A 20,453-nucleotide genomic window follows, 5' to 3' on the forward strand; every position below is an offset into this window, starting at 1 on the left:
AGACCTAGACAGGGGTCAGGGAACTACCTGGAAGTGCCTGTTTGACTGTGGAAAAAATATTTCACTTCTGTCAGGACACTCATCTAACCAAGCATAGTTGGTGCTGCCTAAACAAGGAGATTAAATAACAGAGATGAACGTGATAAGGGAAGCAAAACAACAAAGCAAACAACTGGAGAGAAATTTCAGTCCCAAGCCTCTTCCAAGGAAATAAAGAGTTACAAAAACCAGCACAGATACAATTTCAAGTAAAACCTCCCCAGGCCTGGTGAGTCCTTGCATGTCACCAAAGCTGGCACAGCTTCCCAGAGAAATACACTTTAGAGGACTGATTAACTTGTGATCTTGCAGCCCCTTCTCCTGCTGTTCACCAGCCACCAGAACTAGAGCTTCTGGCTGACTATATCCTTCACATCTGGATCAGAGGAAAAGGGCAAAATGTCCAAGAAGCTGCGGATGGAGCTGGTAGGATGCAGCTTTCCCTGCAGAGCCATGCTCAGGTGCAGCTGCACCACGATGGTTTGTTTACCAAAAGCTCCAACTGCAGGATGAAAGCACTGTGTTTCCAGGGCTACAGAGCCCCTCTGCTGCTCACGAGATCAGCAGGAGGCACGCAGAGAAAACAAACATGCCCAAGCAGGTCAGCATCCAGCCCAACTGTACCTCTGGAGCAGGGGATCCAAGGAAGTTAGTCCTTTGCTAACCCAGGACTAACCCAGGGCAGTCCCCACGTGACCCCACAGCCCTGATGCCGCCCAGTGCCGCTGCTGGAACTGACACCCCCACGTCCCTGGCACAGCAGGGCCCAGCAGCACACACAGCACGAGCACCCACTGCCCCCACAGCCAGCGTGAGCCAGACCCCTGCAGGGCTCCCCCGGCTCTGGCACAGGACAGACACCCAGCAGGGCACAGCCACGGCCAGCGGGTGCTGGCCACTGCTGGAGGAGGCTCGGAGCCCAGGCAGCCCTGGGCAACGCTCACCTCCATCCGCAGGGCATCCCCACACTGCGAGTGGTTGGAGACACAGCTGTAGGTGGAGGGGCACCAGTGACACTTCCACCTGGCGGAGAGGCAGCTGGTGCACCTGAAATGGCAAAGGCGAGGTGAGGAAAGCAGAGTAGAGGTTGCTCAGAGAGGCCACACCTCAGCCCTGAAACCCATCTTCACACTGTTCATCCTTTAATGGTGCCTAGAAAAACCCATGGCAAGTGCTGGATTATCCTCTCCTCGCCCTGGCAGCTGGCAGGGAATGTGGCCAGAGCCCATCACCCCCAGGCATCCCTGCCTGGCCTCAGGCCACGGCAGACTGAGAGCCACCTTCCTCTGCTTAGCGAAAAACGTTTTTCCCAAACAAAAATGCTCTTTCCCCTCATCTGTCTCTCTGAGGAGCCTGGCATGCTGGACCTGACTAAGACTCTCCCTGCTGTTTTTACACAGACACGGGAGCGCTGGCAGGCCCTGTGGTAAGGTCCTGATGCCATGCTCCTGAGACGTGGATGAGTTTGGGTGTGTGCCACTGGAGCCCCCTCAAGCTGATGGGGGGGTATGTGACTGCTCCCACCCAGGACTGGAAGGAGCAAGGGAGCACGACCCTCCCTTCCCCAATGTCCACAGATTGCTGGGGAGGCCACCTCTGCTGCTGAAGGGTTAACAGAACAAGCTTTATATAAAAATATTATTTATGTTTAAAAGAAACCCAACATGTCCAGATGGCTTGAGGACCCTCCTCTGGCATCACATCTCCCACGATCCTGCCAAATCCTGCCCAATCCTGCCCAGGCACCCAGCCGCCTCCTCTCAGGAGCTGAGCTCCCCCACTAACCCCACACAGGAGAACCCTGGTCCAGCCCTGTGCTGGCACCCTCCCAGCCTCAAACTGCCCCACCACTGTCACCCCAGTGCCACCCACGCCCTGCCACCACCTGCCCCTGGCGGCTCCCTGCCTGCACACTGGGGTCACTTACGCTCTCTTGGGGTAAATGTTCCCAATCCTTTTGCAATCATAGATGGTGAAATTGGCCCGGATAATGTTTTTGTTGTTGACCCGGAGAGAAGTTTCGACGACCACGTGGTCTGAGAAAATCAAGCCAAAGAATATTGGGTTGCAACAGCCCCTTGCTCACACTCACACTCAGCAGACAAGAGAGACCCTTGGGAAAACAAGGACTAAATATGATTTGTTTTCTCTAGGGCTTCCTCCGAGCTGCATGTCAGAACTTGGACCAGTCATCCTTTCTCCTCTGACATTCAGCTCTTCCCTCCTAAATCAGTACTTTACATTACTCTCACAAAAAAGAACATGGTGACTTTCAGCACAAAATTCCAGCATGTTATGCAAGTGTTAATTAGCAGATTTAATTATTGTCTGCACGTACAGTGGGTGCTAAACTATAATTTTTAAAATGTGGTAATTAAAACATGTTAGTTATCATGTTTTAAAATCCCGCTCACTTTCCCTGTGCCAGCAAACCTGCACAGAGCGGAAATCCCTTTTTTGGCTGCTCAACACACCATATTACCTTCCCTCCTCCCAAAATTGCCTATTTTTTTTTTCATTGCGATTTTGCCATATAAGCACCAGAGAGAAGAAACAATGCCTCTTTCAGAATACAGACAATAAATCAGCACACTGGATTCCAGAAATTCATTTGGACATTGCTGAAACCAACAATACAGAGCAGTTAATGATCTCCCATTCTTTGGATAGTTTGGGAGGAAAGCAATGCCGCCTTACAAATGGGCCTAGGAAACGTGGAATTTTCAAAAGGACTAGCTAATTCTGCCCTTACTGAAGTCAGCCGTCTTCAACAGCACATTCACTCCAGGCTAGTAAAGTTGTAAAGTTTCATCCCTTCACTCAAGGATGAAAACTTTACACTCAAGTCTGGACTAAAGTATCAAACTTCTCCAAAGGCACTGAGAGGGGCTGACTGCATCACTAAGTGGCCAGTTCAGATCTGGTCAGCTCAGCTGACTTCAGCCTCATCTGGAGGCTGCTCCATGGAGCCTTGAGACAGGCATTCCCTCTGGGCACCTCTGGCTGGCTTTTGATTGCAAAATGGGGCTCAGAGTTCCTGAGCTCCTTTAGGTACCCACTCGCTCTTCCCCCAGAACTCCTCCTGAAAGACAGAGTGTGTTTTGGAGGGAAATTGAACAAAGCAATTGAAAATATCAATATAAAAAACTACATTATTTGACCAGGACTAGAACATCTTTGGCTTAGTACATACTAAATCTAAAGCAGAAGCTCAAACCAGATAAAAATAAGTACATGAACTGGCATTTAAATTCTGATGTTTAAAACAAAAATTGATAGATTTGAAATACTATCAATTCATGTAAAGATGGTGGAACTCCTACACTTCAGAGTCATGTGCCCTGTAAAACAGACGCAGCTTCAGGCTTTTCTTCCCTGTATGTCTTAACTGCACATACAACTGAAAAAATAAATAAAGCCTATTAAAAACTATGTCCACAAAAGTGGTTAGAAGGAACGCATCTTGTTTGCATTTGCATACCTTGGTCATCAGGAAATGCTGGATATTCCTCGTGTGGAAGCAAACTGCAATAAATAAATTGGTTTGCATAATCCCCAGCGACTCTGGCTACCGTGTGGATGTTGTTTCCATAGTCACATGAAATATTTGTTCCATTCAAGTTTGGGATAGTTCCATTTATTTGTATTATCAGGGCCTACATTAGACAAAAAAGTCAGCTATTATCACAGAAGATTACATTTAGAAATTGTCAACATTTTAGAAGCTTTTCAGAGGTAGGCAACTCCAAAACAAGCCCACAGACAGGGTCTGTCTTGAAACAAATAATATTTTGATAAAAAAACTTTAAAATATAATTAAAATACTTTAAAATAGCAACAATACAAAACCAGGAAATGAGCTGACTCGGCTGTCTGCAGCTGATTGTGTTTGAAATTTTGCCCTCCCCTGTGTGTTTGGTGCAGCAGCTCTGGGTGGTTTTTGCCCGTAGGCTCAGCTCTGGGTGCTGTTTTCCTACAGACTCGGCATGCAGCCGGCTCAGGCTCCGCGGGGCAGCAGGTCACCCCAAAAGCCTTGGCCTGATGCAGCAGCATGCAGCAGAGCTCAGCATCCCCCTACCACACCCAGGACACGAGGAGGAGCAGGGGTGGCTCCCTGCCCTGGGAGCAGGCAGTGGCTCCACAGGGCATTGATTGGTAACTGACAGCAAACGCACCGGGTTCTCTTTGTCAATATTGATCTCCGGCTCCAGGATGGTCATGGAAGGGCACTGCTGCACTCCTCCACTCACACTCGCCCAGAAGTTGGCCCCTGTGAAGTTGGTGCACTCATGCTGCAGAGAACACCTGCAACGAACAGAGGAACAGCTCGTGGTTGATGAGTTTTAAAACAGGTGATAAAAATGTTGAATTCCTTGTGAGGCAAGCTCCCGAGAAAATCTTGTGTCGGTATCTTTCTCCTTCATCCATGCAGCTAAGCCTTAACATTTGCTGCTATGGTTTAAGTGTTTGCTTGCCATGATAAAAACATGTACTCCCACAGCACCAGTGGAGCAGCCCGATTGAGGAAGGCAGGAAAAGGCCAGGCTGAACCCAAACTCATGACGAGAGGATGACATTTTGTCCGACATCCTCAGTTGTGGAATCTAATTTTGAATATTCCCTTTTGCATGTGATTATCTTCTACTGACAGATGAGATCTGCAGGGGCAAATGGACTTTCACAGGGTGTGGGTTCTCCCAGTCCCATGGTTTGACACCTGCAAGAGATTCTTTGCAGTGGCAGCTGCCTGTGGCATGGCAATGCAGCTATGGTGAAATCTTGGCTCTGAAGAACATCCCAACCCTCTGGGCCAGATGCAGTACTTTCTAACAGCACGTATTTTGTAAGGAATGGAAAAAGACTGCTGGTAGTGTGACCGTGGGGAAATACAGAGGGCACCAGAAACTCTTTCCCAGGCTGAGGGCCAAGGGCAGGCTGAAGCGCACCTGGACAGGGCTGGGGCTGGTCCTACCTGGTCTCCATGGTGCACCACCCGCAGTAGGCGTCAGCGGCGGCCAGGCACTCCGCGCACGTCGAGTACTGGCTGCAGGCAGCCACCTTCACCCGGGCCATCTGCACGACAACAGCACAGCTGCTCCAAACGTGGCACAGCCCCAGGAACGCAGCTGGACACGGGACACCGGCACCTGGGCTGCGGCCCCTTCCCCTGCAGCAAGCACGCGCAGCGCGCCACAGGAGCAATCCCTGGCATGGCTTGGAGGCTGCAGCTGTGCCTTGGCCCCCTTGCATGGGGACGAACCCAAGAAGCCCACTGGGGGCCTCTGGAGCCTGTCCAAGCCAGGGGCTGAGAGCCCCAAGACAGGAACGATGCCCTAGGGCTCGGGAAACCACAGGGTTTGCAGCCCACTGAGCTGAGCTGGGCTAGGCTGGGCTGAGCTGCTCCTTTTCAGCTGGTGCCATGGCAGGAGCCATGTGAGACCAGGTTACAGAATGTGACACTGCACCTTTCAGAGGTGTCAGATGGACATAGCTTTACAGCTTGCCCCTCTCTTGTGAAAAGCTCTCACCCAGACCTGCAGAAAGCTCCTCTCCAGACACAGCCCAGCACTCCCTGGCTGTTTACACAAAGATCAGAAAGCAGCACCACTCTAGAAACCTTGATTTGTGAAAAAATCAAAGTACCTCTGGGGACTCACTTGGCAGGAGCAGTTGGAAAGGAAAGCATGTGTTGGTTTCTGCTCTCTCCTCCTTTGATCTCTAAACATTTGGGAAGGAAACCTGAGTGGTTTGGAAGAGTGGGAACCGAAAATCTGAGGTGCCAAGAGCACTGAGCTCCCACCAGGCAAGCACACTCCAGGCTGTAGGCTCCTTGGCCAGAGCCCCACTTCACTCACAGCCCCTCAGTGTTCCCCAGCCCTGCAGGGCTCAGCAACCCCACCCCAACCCTGTCAAGCCCCTGGGGAGCTTCCCAGGATGCTCTCTCCACCAAAGAGAAACTAACTCATCAGATTTATTGGAAAAGAAGCAGTCAGAGGAGGCACCACGAGCACCACACCAGTTGTTTGATCAGCCCGAGAGGAGGGCACAGCCCAGCCAGGGGCTGCGATGAGACAGTCAGAGCCATCAGCTAAAGAGGCTTCCTGGGAGGTGTCTGTGAAATGATAATGACCAATCTGCAGGGAATTAGAGCTCGGGAAATACAAATGCAACATGTAACATTTGGGGTTGTGCATCTGTTTTGACAGATTAAAATGTAATTCAGGACAAACCCTCAGTGCCTGGAGCGCTCAGCTCTCATCTTCCTACTCTGTAAACTTGATGGAGATGGGACCTGCTGCATCTCTCCAGGTCTCTGCAGAGCCCTCCTGCCAAGCACTGAGCAGAAACCTCCCCAGGGACCACTTCTGACAGGCAGACTTTTTGTCTGTAGGATCTCCTGAAAGCCTCCCTAAAAACCATGTACTGCCATTTTGGGGTTTCTGTACAGGAACAACCTTTGCTTATTTCTGTGCTTATTTCTGCACTCCCATAAGTGCAATCCACTTCAGTGTCTTTCACTCTTCTTTTTACCTGGCCACCACAAAGACCTGATAAGCTGGGCTGCGTGTTGTTATTACCCAGCACAGGAGAACAGATAGGCAGAAAGCCCAGTGACAGCAAAAGCTCTGAACATCTTGGCTCTCACCATTAAAGAAAACCTTATTGTCCCTTTCTGCTCCCAGCTCTGAGCTAAATCAAATGCATGCTGTGCTCCAGTAACTGGTTTGTCGAGGACTGAAGATCTCACCTGGTAAGAGGTCATCAGGTAGAGGTAAGTGGAATCAGAAGGGTCGAATTGCATGATGGGGTGGACAGGCTCTCCGTAAGCCACCGAAATGGATCTCCTGCTAATGACCTTCATCGTGCTGTCCAGGTTTATCTGTAGAGAGAAGAGGCCACTCACTGAGATCATTTTCAAACACTAAGGGCAGAAGATTATTTCTCCTTGGTTATAAATAAAAACCAGAGTGGTATTCAGTGGTGCCCCAAGTTGCCAAGCACTGTGAATCTCGGCACACTTTGCAGGCTGCACACACAGAGCTTTCCTGGGAAGTCAGCTCTGTGTCACTGGGCAGGCATGGCACGGCCCAGAAAGCCCCAGCCCTGCTCAGTGGTGCAGGACCCTCACTGTCCCTGGTCCCTCTGAAGGGCTGCTTCTGGAAAGTGTCTGATCTACCCCTGCACAGCTTCATCCAACAGGCACAGCAGTGTTTGTGTTACCCTCATGCAAGTGGCATCAGCCTTCAGGCCTCACCACATACACACTCACATTCTGTACAGAGAACATCGAGTTCCTAAAACTTAATAAAAAACAGTGAAAATCAGCAACAGGGCTGTACAACATGGCATCTCCTGCTCCCTGCATATTTGAAAAATAAGTGTTGTCACTCCCAGCCAGAAGAAGCTTCTATCCCTGCTGACTCCAGAAGACCACGGCAGCTGCCACGAGGATGCCAAGTCCTACCTTGCCTCATGAATCACCAGCTGAAGTGCTGGCAGTGATGGAGGAGGCTGCACAGCATCAGCCTGCCTTTCAGTTCTCTGAATGTCTTGGCATTTGACTTGAAAATTCAGTAAATTAAATGTGGCATTGCTGAGAGGAAATAACAATGGGGCTACACAATTTCTCGTGACAGTCACTTTTCAGCTTAAAACAGAAAGGGACTGAGGAAAATTCTGGCCTTCTTACTAGCAAGGGAAGGCAATAATTGTAATGACCAAGTGTGCCTCTGTTCTCTAAATGTGGATTAATTAATTAACATAGGTTAATTAATTCTTACACTAGACCAGCACCGACACACCCCAGTATGACAGCACAGGCTTCTCTCTGCTAAGAAACATAGCACAGAGAGCTATGCAGAAAAAGAGTAATATTGCTGTGTCCATTTTAAAAGCTCGCTAGCCAGAAGCTAAATTATTTTCCTGGTATCACCCAAGAAGTCCACGAACTGAGCCCTGACATTCCCCACTGCATCCTCTCTCCCTCGCTACTGAGATGTGCTCCAGGTGGCTGCTTACCGACACCTGTGTCTGGCTCCCTCTGCCTCCTGGGCATGCTCACCCTACACCCTCTTCACACAGGCAATTTCCCTGGATTCCAGGGGGCTGCAGGCTCGGGGGAGAGCCCCCACAGCAGCACAGAGCGGCAGCAGGGGAGCAGGCTGGGGTGGGCTGAAGGGAACAGAGCACGTCCTGGGTAATGCCACCCGTCTGCTGGCACACTGCACTTCCACAGCTGCACACATCAGGAGAGACCCCCCTCCCGCCACTGCCCTTGAGGGCACTGCACCCTGGCACGGCTGTGCTGCCCAAGCACTGCTGACCCTCTCATGACGGCCAGACTGGTCCTCACCAAATGCCTGCGTGCAGCCAGAATTGCATTAATTCGCCATACATGCCCCTGGTAGCCCTAATTGCTGCTGGCAGGAGCTGGGCAAGCACTATTTCTGCCCCTCTGCTGTCTTTTCTCAGGCAACAAATCTGAATTGTTTGCTCACACCAAGTACCTTGTGTCCCGTGCCAAAGAGCAAGGAGCCCCAAAGGTAGCAGGGCTTCTGGTTATGCAGCTGTGTTGTGGAATTAGATTACAGCTATCTGAGCAAATTATCCCAGCACAGGGTAGCCAGGAGCCTCTCCCTAATGGAGGCACTGCAGATAAGGCTGGTCTCTCCGAGATGATAATGGAGCAGAGCTGTTAATGCCGTGTGAACCGGCTGCTCTGCGTGTGGCATGTGCCCCCCAGCCTGCTGCGCCTGGCCCAGCGCCAGCTCCCTCCCACCCTCACAAATTACCTGCCCCTGGGGGCAAAAATCAAAGCAGGGAGCCTCGTAGTGATTGTTCCCACATTTCTGCCAGAAGCACTGAGATGCAAGGGAAAAAACTGGGTAAGTTTTCCTCTATCCAAGTATTTTGATCCAGTATTCCACGTTATGCATCAGTCCCCTCAGGCAGAGATAAAGCGGGTATCAGCTGTCACTGCTCCAGGCCTTTTCCCCCCTCTTCTATATGGACTTTTGATACTGGCAGTTTACCAGACTGCTGTGGCTGCCTGGAATCAAAACTTTCTCTGGCAAACTTCAAGCACTAAGGTTACTGAGAGCTTGGCCTTGTGTCCTGGCTTCGGAGCTGGGACATTGCATCACCCTGCATCACCTCTTACATCTTATTTAGAACAGACCCCACCATGAGTTCACACCTGCTTTGGATTCGACTGTGAAGAAGAATCTCTTTGTGATTCCCCTGTCTACATGGAGTCTTCAAAAGCCAGCACCTCAGAGGGAGAAGTTATTAAAAGAGCTTTTAATAGCTTCAACAATTAAAATAATAACAAAACATTGTAATTAAAATTATATTATGTTGTGTATATAATCGTATTGTTTTAATATTATATTAATATAATTAATAAAATAGTTTAATAAAATTAATTTATAATTCAATACTGCACAATAGCATTTTCAGCTTAGGGTTTATCAAAAACATCCAGCTCATATGGCAGCCCTGAGCAGCGATTAACAGCCACCAGTCATCAGGCAGCGTGTGTCACTGTCCAGGCTGCGGCAGTACCCAATGACTTCTTCATTGCCTGAATGAAGCAGGTGCTCAAACCAAGCAGACAACAGATGTCATCCTCTGGGCAGGCCAGAGGTGCTGGAAGGGGGAGCCCCGACCCCCACCCTGCCCCACCGCTGGGCCCCACTTGCCTTCAGGAGTCCTCCACTGGCCGTGCCCAGGAACACGACCGTGTAGTTGTTGACACTGGCCACTGCCACGGCGGTCAGGCCGCTGTAGGTGAAGATGGGGGTGGCTGTGACGGGGTTCAGGATGGCCAGCGGGTGCTGGAGGTGCGCAGCTCCGCAGTCCAGCTGCTCCGGCTGCAGCTGGGGAGAGACACAGGCATCAACAGGCTGCACAAACACCAGCGTGCTCCCTCGCACCCCTCAGCAGCAGCGGGGACAGACTGCTCAGAGCCCCCTCTGCCTTCCGAGAGCCCCTCACTGCTGAGCCACAGAACAGGAAAATGCAGCTGGCCCTGGCTGCTGGCACGTGGGGCACGAGGCTGACAGCAGGGCTCCCACATCCATTCGCTGCCAGGGGCCAAGGCAGAGGCAGTGGTTAAGGACTTGTCACTGACCTGTGTCTGTGAGCAGGCATTTGACTTGTTTGGCCAAAAGCAAGACAACAGACTTGACTCTCCTGTGCTAAATTAATTAGTGCATTTGCTGCATGACAGCCGCATTTGCAAATGGAACTGATGCCTCATATTCCTACTACCCAGCCAAGATGTGCCCCAGATTTATGACCCCCTCACTCCGAATCCTCTGAGATTCTCATGTAACTTCTGCTCAGACAACTTGGATGGATTCAACAATGCCTGAACATCACAACAGTCTCACTGCCAACAATTCACCTGCAGTCACTCCTGCGGCAGCTTTTCTGAGCTGCAGCAGGTGCAGCTGGAGCCCTCCAAATGATGAGCATGTTTCAAGGGCCATGACCACATCACCCACAATGTCACCCCAGGTTCAGCCCAGGGGATGCTGTGACCCCACTGCCACACTCCTTGGCAGGGTTGGCATTCCAGCAGCAGCAGGTACTTGCCGGTCACCTGGGCACCATCCAAGCCCCAGTTGTGGGAAGTGCCTGTACAAAATTCCAGAAAGAGATGCCTGCAAGGTTGCAGCCCACACTCCAAGGACAAAGCACACTTGTGCCTTTCTGAATCCAGTCATAAGGCAGATAGCACTGCCACAGAAGCTGACAGAATTCTGAATTTAAGCAGAATAAATGCAGGGATTTGTGGCTGTATCTGTCAGGGAATGGGAATGCGGTTTCCAGCAGGCAGAAGGTGACCACCAGCCTGTTCAGCACAGTCCTTTCTCCCTGGGCTACACCAGGGCCTGGATACTAACTGCCTAGTCATCATCACTATTTCATTAATAGAACCAGGCTAAAGATTCAGCTCTCTCCTCTCTTCAGACAAGAAGATTAAGCAAATCTTTAGGCTTTGCAACAGGAGAGTGAGACTGGGCAAGCTCTCTCTGCAGGGTCATCCCACTTTGGGGTGCAACTCTTGCCTCATGCCCATCTGCCCCCAAGCCACCACCACGTCTCGGGTTGGGTGCCACACCACGGCAACACATTCCTGGGGAGAAGTGGGGAAGAAACATGCTAAAACCCAAAGGGAATGCAAAGTGATGGGACTTTGTGTGCATAAGCAAGGGATGGTGCCCCTGCACCAGCAAAAGGGGTCGGTGACCTCCCTGTCATGGCCACGACTGCTGCAGAGAGCAGTCAGCACGGGGACCGCAGGCCATGGCACTGCCCACTCCTCTTTCCCGCAGGGCAGAGGACAGCAGCAAACCTCACAGCAGGTGTGGGTGTCAGCCAGCCCTTGGGGTGTTGTAGCAGCTGGTCAGCAAACAGCTTGGGCTACTCAGCAGAGCAGCCACAGCCCGCAGCAACCTCTGCACAAGAGCACGTACCCCTGGCCACAGGGGTCCTGCTGCAGCCAGGGCTCGTCTCTCTGCTGCTGGGCCAGCACAGCCACAGTGCCACTAGAGACAGGCTGGGTCTTCTCCAAAAAAACACCCTGACCTTGGTCCCCTGTGCCCCACCAGAGCCCATGGCCACCACTGCCTGCGCCAAACACGGAGTAACAAAAGCCTGATGTGAAAAACTTCCTCTGCTCAGATGAGTGCCAAATGGGGCAGCACATTCAAAGCTGTACCTCTGTTCTTAGGGGACCAGGACAAAAGGATCAAGTTTGTAGATGCAATGCTAAATGCATTTTGCAGTTTTACTGCATCTCATTCTAGTAAAATCACAGCCCAAATTCTTAAATGTGTATGTTTTCTCTGTAACTGGGCCACACAACTCTTTTTATACTATACAGAGGACATGGCAAGCATTCATGTTTCTGATTTAATGACTCCTTCCCTTCACAATTGGCTATTTAGAAATTCACTTAGGGTTATTTACTTGTCTTAGGGATGATTATCTCTAGCTCTTCTTCATTACTCTTTAAGAATATCACCACCTGAAGCGTACAAGGCTCTTTCCTGCAGGGAAACTGAGGCACAGAGGCACCTCTGGCCACCTGGGACCTCAAGGGATGCTCAGCACCTCCTCTCTGTGGCAGCTGTGCAGGAGCTGGGATCAGCATCACTGCCTGCCAGCCTGAAAGACTTGGCCCTTCCTTCTCACAGGTGGCCAAAATCACAGGAAGTCCCTTATCTGCAGCGCCTGCCTGCTTATAAATCACGTATTTCAGAGCTCATATCAGTGCAAAGTGTTTTCCATAGTAAACAGGATGTAACTATTCTAACCCAGGCTGAGCTTTATTTTGGCTGCACACATCCTTCCTCTGAAACACCTTTCTTCAAATGAAATCAGATCTCCCAACAAACGGATGGGTAGGAGACATATGGTATTTCCCTCTCCTGGGTCCAAAGAAGGGATGACATGCTGTGCTGCTGCTACCCATACCCCACAGCACCAAGAGGACAGCTAACTCCATCACGTTACAGTAAACAGGATACAGCCAAGTCACATCCTTCTGCAGGCACCAGGCAGTCACCACAGCTGGGGAATTGCACTGGATGAATGGAATAGAAGTCCATCTACAAGTGGAAGGGGTTAACTCTCACTCCTTCCTAAATCAAGCTGCCCTATCCTGGAGTGGGAAAAGAACAAATGTTAAGTTTTCTTCCAAAACCAATCTCTTTCTACAATCTGCATTTTTAAAACACCCCGTGGGCATTTACTGTATTGCCTCTATTTTTCTTTGACACGCTCTCGGTACTCAGTCACTCACAGAACCGTGGGCAGATTCCAGATCAAAACCTCCTGCCCACAAGACTCTGCTCCTCTGTCACTCACGAGGAGCCTCTTGGGCGAGGCTGGGGACAGCCACAGCCAGCACCAGCTGACCAGCTCTGCCAGGACAGGGGAACACGCTGCTGTGCCCCTGCACACTGCAATTTGTGCTACTGCTGCAAAACTTCACAAGTGGTGCAAATGAATTCAAATCAAGGGGCCACAGCTGAGAGGACGGTTACTCAGATTAACCCCTGAGTGCGATTGCAGAAACAAAATGGGACAGATAAAAGATTTCCAGCCACATCAGAGCTCAAGAGTTCAGCTGTCTTCACAGTGTGAGTTCAGTTCTTTATCCCAGGCCTATAAGGAGCATAAAAAGCGATTTCCCAGAATTTCCATTACAGCTCCCCAGCCCTGGGCATGCAGGATGTCCCTTCGGGAAGGAAGTCTGTTGGAAACAGAAGGAGGAAGAGGAGTGGTGAGGCAGCTCTCAGGAAAACCATGAAATGCGCTGATTTCTGCATCCTGTGTTTGTGACCTTAAAAATAGTTCCCAAGCAAAGCTGGAGCTAATTTGTGACTCAGAAGCTGCAGCGCAAGGGAAGCCCAGAGCCCCTGCGCTCCACGAGGCCACGCTGGCTGTGCTGCAGCAGTTCCAGAGCTCCGGAGCAAGGAGGGGAGCCCGGCCCCTCTCTGACTTCGTATCACAGAGGATTAAAGTGTTGGCTTCCAGCATGCCTGGAGTCCTGGGAAAATGACACAGCCAGCATCGGATAATCCGCTCCAAACTTGTTGATTTGTGGGACTTAGCCATCATCTTCATAGGCTCAAAATTTGGCAGCTGCTCCCACACAACTGACATTTTCAGGCCATTAAAGGCTGTGATAAAAGGGCTCTAGTTTTATCTCTTGCCTTCCTTAACATAAACCATTAGGCTTTTATTAACATTTAGGTATGACTCAGGGAAATTTCTGACTGCAGAGCGAATATTCAGAATAATTAGGATACTGTCTGAAGAGAATAGCAGGACACAGACTTGCACTGAACAGTAGGGACAGGCTAAAAACCAGTGGGGAAATATTGCATAGGAGAATGGACACGGCCAGTGGTGCCAAGCCAGCCTGGCTGCATTATGCTAAGGGAGAGTACAAGCCCCGCTGTGTGTCGGGCAGAGCCCAGAGCAAGCACACACCCCCAGCACTGCCCCGGAGCTCCCCGTCCCCCAGCAGCTTGTACGCACAATCACTCGTTTATCTGCTGCAGTGTCGCAACCAGACCTGCCAAAACCAGGCTTTTTGGGATGCCTGGAGGAAAATGTCATCCTCAGAAGAGGACTCCACTGTTGAGGCACTTGAGATGTAAGCAGTCTCCAGCTGCAGTGCTGCTCAAGGGCAGGCATTAGCACAGAGCTCCTCAGATTTCCCATCATATTTTTTAGGCAACAGGAGGCAAATCAATGTGCACTTGTGGCCAGTCAAGGCACTCAGGCTGAGAATCTCTGGCAAAATGAATCTGGACAATTTTTTCTCAAGAATTACCAACAGTACAGTATCCATGCAGCACAGCAGACATTCTTAAAAAAACATAAAAAGGCTTAAAGTGAGACTCGCACTGTGGTTTCACTGTTTGCTTAGACAAGTTCCTCAAGCAAGGAGGCGGGGGTTTTGCTGTGTTTTGCCCGTTTGCACAACGCCAGCCCTAGGCTAGGGTACTTTTTGAGTCACTAATGTGACACCAGTAATGGTCATCCCTCTACTTCCAACAGCCACCTAGACCTTGTGCCTGCAGGGAGCCATCACTCCTAGAAAACTCATTCTTCCCTCTTTCTCCTCTTGACTCCAAACTTTTCTTTCCTGACAGCTCCTAAATTTCACTCTTGGCAGCCTCACATGGGGCTGTGGCTGAGGTAAGGAAGGGGACAGAGCACAGAGGACTGCTAGAAGGCAGGACACAGCAAGCACAGGACTGATGGCTGGGGAAAGGCACAGCTGGGTCAGACCAAAGCCCTGCAGCTCAGCAGCAGCAGCCACGCTCACCTCCACCGCAGCCACAGACCTCAAACCACCGGAGGTGTGAGATTGTGAGTGCTGGAAGAGGCTCTCAGCATCCCAGATCATCTCAGAGGGCAAAACCCAAGCTCCATCTGCTGCTCTGGCAGTGGCAGCCCTGGGCAGACAGCACGAACACCTGCCTGGCTGCTGCCCAGGGCCCACCTCAGCAGGAGGACACAGAGACTGGGACAGGAGCGGGGCACTGCTGGGCTGCAGGCACAGCCAGTCTGCTACAGTGAAGCCAAAGCCTGACAACAGCTTGAACAGCCACAGGTCCCTTCCGCCATCCAACCATCCTCTGCTGTGGGTCCTCAGACGCTCCAGCCTCAGCAGCGGCACCAAAGTTGGATGCCTGCAGCTGACAGTGCCATTCCCCTCTAAATCTCCTCTGCTCCCTCCTCCAGCCACAACTGGCCCAGCTCATGGCCACCATCACTCCATCAGCCCCAACCCCGACATGCTGACCCCAGCTGGAAAAGAAAGCTGAAGGCAATGAGGACAGGTGACTGGCTGACCTGCACAGCCCTTCCCCAAAACACCCCTCCCAGCCCTGGCAGCCCAGCATGGGACCCCCTTCCTTGCTCCACACAAGTCCAGGGTCTGGCACCTGCCAGCGCTTCCCCCAGCAGGGCACTGAAACAGCAAGCACAACAGCATGGGGAGCTGCTCAAAGTGGAGAAACATGAAAAAGAAGCACTTTTTAAACTAAAATTGCACATCCTTCATGCCGCCAGGAAGACTGGTCAAGCTTATTATGTTAGCCTTCATCCTGCATTAAATACAATACTTCAGATTATACAATCAAATCCACCAGGAATGGGCAAGCAGAGGGATTAACAAACAGGCTCCAGGGGGGTTGTCACTGTCAGAACAGCATGTGTTTAAGCAGCAAGAGCTTGTACGTCCTTTAAATTCACCTCTCTTGGAAACTCAGCTCCTCTTCCCACTCCCTGGGGACAAGGGGCTGAGCAGATCAGTGTGCCTCATCTCAAGGACACCCACTTCTGCTCAGAAGTCCAAGAGACACCTCCCCCATCAAAACTGCTCAGAGTAAGATGCTTGGTTTATTTAGGCTGTACTTTCTTAGCTGTGCTTTCTTTCTTACCCCTCCACCAGTCAACCTGTGTTTCTCATTTTCGTTAAACTTTGGCCTCAGTAACCAACCTCAGACCATTCAAACTCTCTTCCACAGGGAAGAGTCCCTGATGAACCATGCGTTTGGCTCCTCGATAGTAACGACTCCTTTGGTCGTTACTATTTTATTATTGCTAGACTAACACTTAGCACTTCACATGCTCAAAGTGCTCTGAAGGCATATCTGTGTGAGTCAGGGCTGAAAAAAGCATCCATTAAAGTAACAGCTTCTTACCTAGCACAACTGGTCTTTTGCATGTGTCAGTTCAAATCTATTTCATTTAGCAATAGTTTATAGTAAATGTTTTCCTGTATTTTCCTCATTAGTTCTGCTGAATCCAACAAGCCCCGAGATAATGAGCACAACTCTATCCTTCTTTTACACATCCTAAGTAAAACCTGCCTCTGAGAAGCAACACTGTGCTGCAGGGCTGTCCCCCTCTGGGTACCCCCCATGCATCAACTGCTCCACAGCCTCAGCACCAGAGCCCAAAAAACAAACCACCACTTGGTCGAGCACCCAGCCCCCAGAAGAAGCTTGTCACAGAAAGCTTAATAAAACCCTTTTTGCTCATTAGCTGAGCACTCCAAATGCAGAAGCAACCAAGCTACACAGATGTAGCCTACAGGAGACACACCACTTCCCTGGATCATCAGTGCAGCCTTCCTCCACTCTAACCCCTGTCCTCATTCTGGGGGCAGAAGAAATTCAAGCAAAGAGAATCATCAGTGCAAAGAAAGTGCAAAGGATGAACGTGTGAGCCAGGCTCCTCTGGCCTGTGGCCAGCCCTCACACTCACAGCCTGTCTCCTCCAGCAGACAGCACCTGAACAAAGCAAAAGGTTTTCAGCTGCTATTTAGGTGACCCACCAGAGACAGCAGCAAGCAGCTCACAGCCTGCTGGAAATTGGCGGCATGCAGCAGACAGTGGATGAAAACCAAATAAGCAATGGGCTTCTACTCCAAAAGGGAGCTGTACACGGCAGCAAAATACCTTAAACAGAGATGAGACAGAAATTGAAAGGTACGTTCCAGATTCCCTTCAAATAATAAATGTACATGTTTTCAAAATCCAGACTTTCAGGCAATTTTGCTTCTGGGTTAGAATTGAAAGATTTGTATTCCAGTTCCACTTAGAATACATAACCTGCAGACATCTTGTAACAGCAACAGCCCTCCAATGGTTCAGGCCCAAAATAGGCAGCCTTGTTCCAGTAGCTGGCACAGCATCAACTAGGTTCTGTGGCTGCAGATGCAAACATGAGCCTGCAGCTCCACTGGGCACTGGGACTTTCACTGGGGTTTGTGCCTGGGCTCAACCACTCCACCAGAGCTCCACAGCTCCCACAGCAGCACCCCTGGGAGCCTGGCAGCAAACCCATGATTGTGGCTCTGGCCATATTGCCTTCAGAGGAGGGGCACAGCAGAACAAGCCCCCTAACATGGAAAAGAGCTTAACTATCCAAGTTAACCCCTATCATGCTGGCCACTGGAGAAAAAGCCCATGCTGAGGAGCCTCTTGTCCCACCTTACAAGGCTGTGCTTATCCACAGGTCTGATAAACAGGAGAGGAAGGCACAGGAATCAGCAACACAGGTCAGAACACGTGCCATCCCTGTGGCTGCAGGATGCCACAGCCAGCACATCCCACTCCTTGGAGACATCCTGGTCCCAGCTCCCACAGCCTGCCTAAGGAGCCAGTGCGCACTCTCTGTGCTGGACAAGCCCTGCTGACACTCAGCAGGTATCGGGGCAAGGTCATCGTGGGCTTTGCTGCTCACCCTGCTCACCAGCACATCTGACAAGGGCTCCTCTGGGCCCAGTTTGATCTGGGCTTTCCCAGGCACATGCTGTCCCATGCCCCTGCAGCCTCGCTCTGTCAGAACAGCAGAGCTGCTCTCCAGATGTTAGCAGTAAGTACTGCTCCCTCTGCTCAAATACCTCAATAAATTCTACTGGCCTCTCGAAGTGAGAGATGCCGTAGACAGTCTGCCACCTCCTCCACCTGCTGCAGGGTGTTACAGTCCAACTTGAAAACAACTTAAAATCATTTCTTTACCAGCCCCACAGGAATCAAAACCAAATAAAAAACCAACAAAAAAACCCAAAACCCACAACCAAAAACACCCAATCAAGCAAAAAAAAAAAAGAAATAGCAAAGCAGATCCCTCATGTTGATCCCCTGTCACACTGTGGCCCCAGGGATGTGTGCTGGAGACAGTCACACAGAAACACTTGGGACCCCAATTCTAATCCTGACACTGCCACTCTTCTGACCAGACATCCATCAGGGGACCTGAGCACACACCTCCCCACCAGGAAACAAGGACAACGATGCTGCCCCAACACAGCAGCTGCACTGCACCAGGGCTCACCAAGGGAAAGGGTCCTTGAGTGCATGGGGTTGTTGAAACGCTGCCCTGGGGCAGGGCACTGGGGACAATGCCATCAAGCAACAGTCACCCAGCCCTGGAGCCATTTTTCTTCCTCCAGTGAAGAATGCCAACCCCCATCCAGGCCATGCTTGGTACAGAGGAACAGTCACACCCCTGAACTATCCCATTCCCAGCACAGAGTAGCATCCACATGCCCCATCCATCCCTCCTCCCTGGCAGCTGAGGGGCTCAGTCCCTGCAGCTGGGAGCTGCTGGCAGCCACACTCCACCCTGGCAAACACCGTGCACAGGCCTGGCAGGGAGGCACAGCCACACTGGGCTAGGCTGCTGTGCTGGCACTCAGGTGCTGCAGGCAGGTGTGCTGGCACTCGGGTGCTGCAGGCAGGTGTGCTGACACTCGGGTGCTGCAGGCAGGTGTGCTGACACTCGGGTGCTGCAGGCAGGTGTGCTGACACTCGGGTGCTGTGCATAGGTGTGCTGACACTCGGGTGGTTAGAACATTGTTTCCAACCACGGCAGGTTCCAGCTTGCCCGGTGTTGCATTAAATTACCACAGCCAGGGGCTCAGACACTGTTTCCAACCCCTGGCTGGGAGAGGACATCAGAGTGTCCCAGCGCTGCCACACCCAGCAGTGCCACTCAACAGACACCTGCTGGGATTTACAAGGCGTAGTAAGGTGTTTCTAAGCGTCCCTGGGCATCCATACACATCTCATGGTGCCTTATTCACTTCTCCAGGTGCCCTCAGTCTCTCCCATTCACTGTAAATGAAACGTTGAAACATCAGAAAAGAGATGGCAAATCCCTTCATTTCCAGCCACCGAGACCCTGCAGCTGAGCCTGCATCCACTGTGGCTCCTGGGGCACGGGTTCACATTCACATAAGGGAGTCACCTGCCCTGGAAAACCCTTGGCTTTAGCCAAAACAACCCTTTTCCTGTTTCCCACCTAAACTGTTATTTAGTTACAGGGGATTTGATGAGCTCAATGGATCAAATCTAGTCTGAGCATCCAGGTAGCAGGAATGACCAGGTCCGTACAGCCAGCTGTTGGCAGAGCCCTCCAGAAACCAGCAGCATGCCTGTGACCCGCCCTGTCTGCCGAGGGATGGCAAACACTTTGCCTGCCCAGCCAAGAGCACTGGGCCCCCCGAGCAGGCAGGCACTGTGCCACAATCAGGAGCCAGTTTCTGTTCCCTAAAGCAGCACAACTTCCCGCTTCCAGGCACAGAAACTTTTGCCACTTTGGCCGAATTTCCCTTTGCAATCTGGGACCTGTTTGAGCTTGAGATGCAAAGCAGGGATGAGCCCTGGGGCCCCCAGGAAAACATTCCCACCACCCACCTTCAGCTCGGGGGCCCTGACCTGCTGCTCAGGAGGCTCCCCTGCCTGGCACGGAGCATGAAGGCCATGCCAGCCCAGGCAGTGGGAGAGCCCCCGGGCACTGGCAACCCACAGAGCTGAGCCTGCCTTCCCAGGAAGGATGGTGTTCACACAGCTGCCTGTGTGCACCTTGACTGCAGCAGCAGGTTGTACTTTCACATAAATTCCCAAGGAAACCTAAGGACAGCTGACCACAACTCACTAGTACCAGGTGAAAGACAGAACAGGTAGACAGTGCTCGGGTCTGGCTCCAAAGCCAGGCAAAGCTCACACTGTGGCTTAAACCTCTCACCAGGGCACGCTGGGTCCCACTGGCCCCTCCACAGGGGTGCCACCTGAGCCCTCACCTCCAGCCCTGGCAGGGCAGCTGAGGGACACTGACCTCCCCCGTGGGTAATGCCACATCCCAGAGCAGAACAGGTGATGGTGACAACCCTGGTACGGCTCTACAGTACCTGGGCAGTGACACCTTGGGGTGCTGCCAGCAACTCTAGACTGCCTGCACTGCAAAACACAGAAATTAGGCTTGCTACAAGAACTCCTGCCTCATTTTTAATGAAGAAATTAAGTGTAAATTCCCAGTTTCCTTTCTGTGGCTAATCCTCTGGATTTATTTGAGCAGATGTAGGGTTA

The 20,453-nt window shown here is 51.3% G+C and overlaps 1 protein-coding gene across 3 annotated transcripts in view; it reads right to left on the reverse strand.

Moving 5' to 3' along the window:
* PLXND1 (plexin D1) overlaps nt 1–20,453 on the reverse strand; it is a 65,756-nt gene that overhangs the window by 39,506 nt on the left and 5,797 nt on the right. For all 3 annotated transcript variants that reach the window (XM_084214375.1, XM_084214376.1, XM_084214374.1), the window contains exons 2-8: nt 9,741–9,917; nt 6,788–6,919; nt 5,012–5,112; nt 4,215–4,344; nt 3,521–3,695; nt 1,967–2,075; nt 984–1,086 (exon numbers count right to left, since the gene is read on the reverse strand). In XM_084214375.1, coding sequence (XP_084070501.1) covers nt 984–1,086; nt 1,967–2,075; nt 3,521–3,695; nt 4,215–4,344; nt 5,012–5,112; nt 6,788–6,919; nt 9,741–9,917 — 927 coding nt within the window. The remainder of the gene's footprint in view (nt 1–983; nt 1,087–1,966; nt 2,076–3,520; nt 3,696–4,214; nt 4,345–5,011; nt 5,113–6,787; nt 6,920–9,740; nt 9,918–20,453) is intronic.

Source organism: Fringilla coelebs (assembly GCF_963513975.1).
Source record: "Fringilla coelebs genome assembly, chromosome: 13".
Classification (NCBI taxonomy): Eukaryota; Metazoa; Chordata; class Aves; order Passeriformes; family Fringillidae; genus Fringilla; species Fringilla coelebs.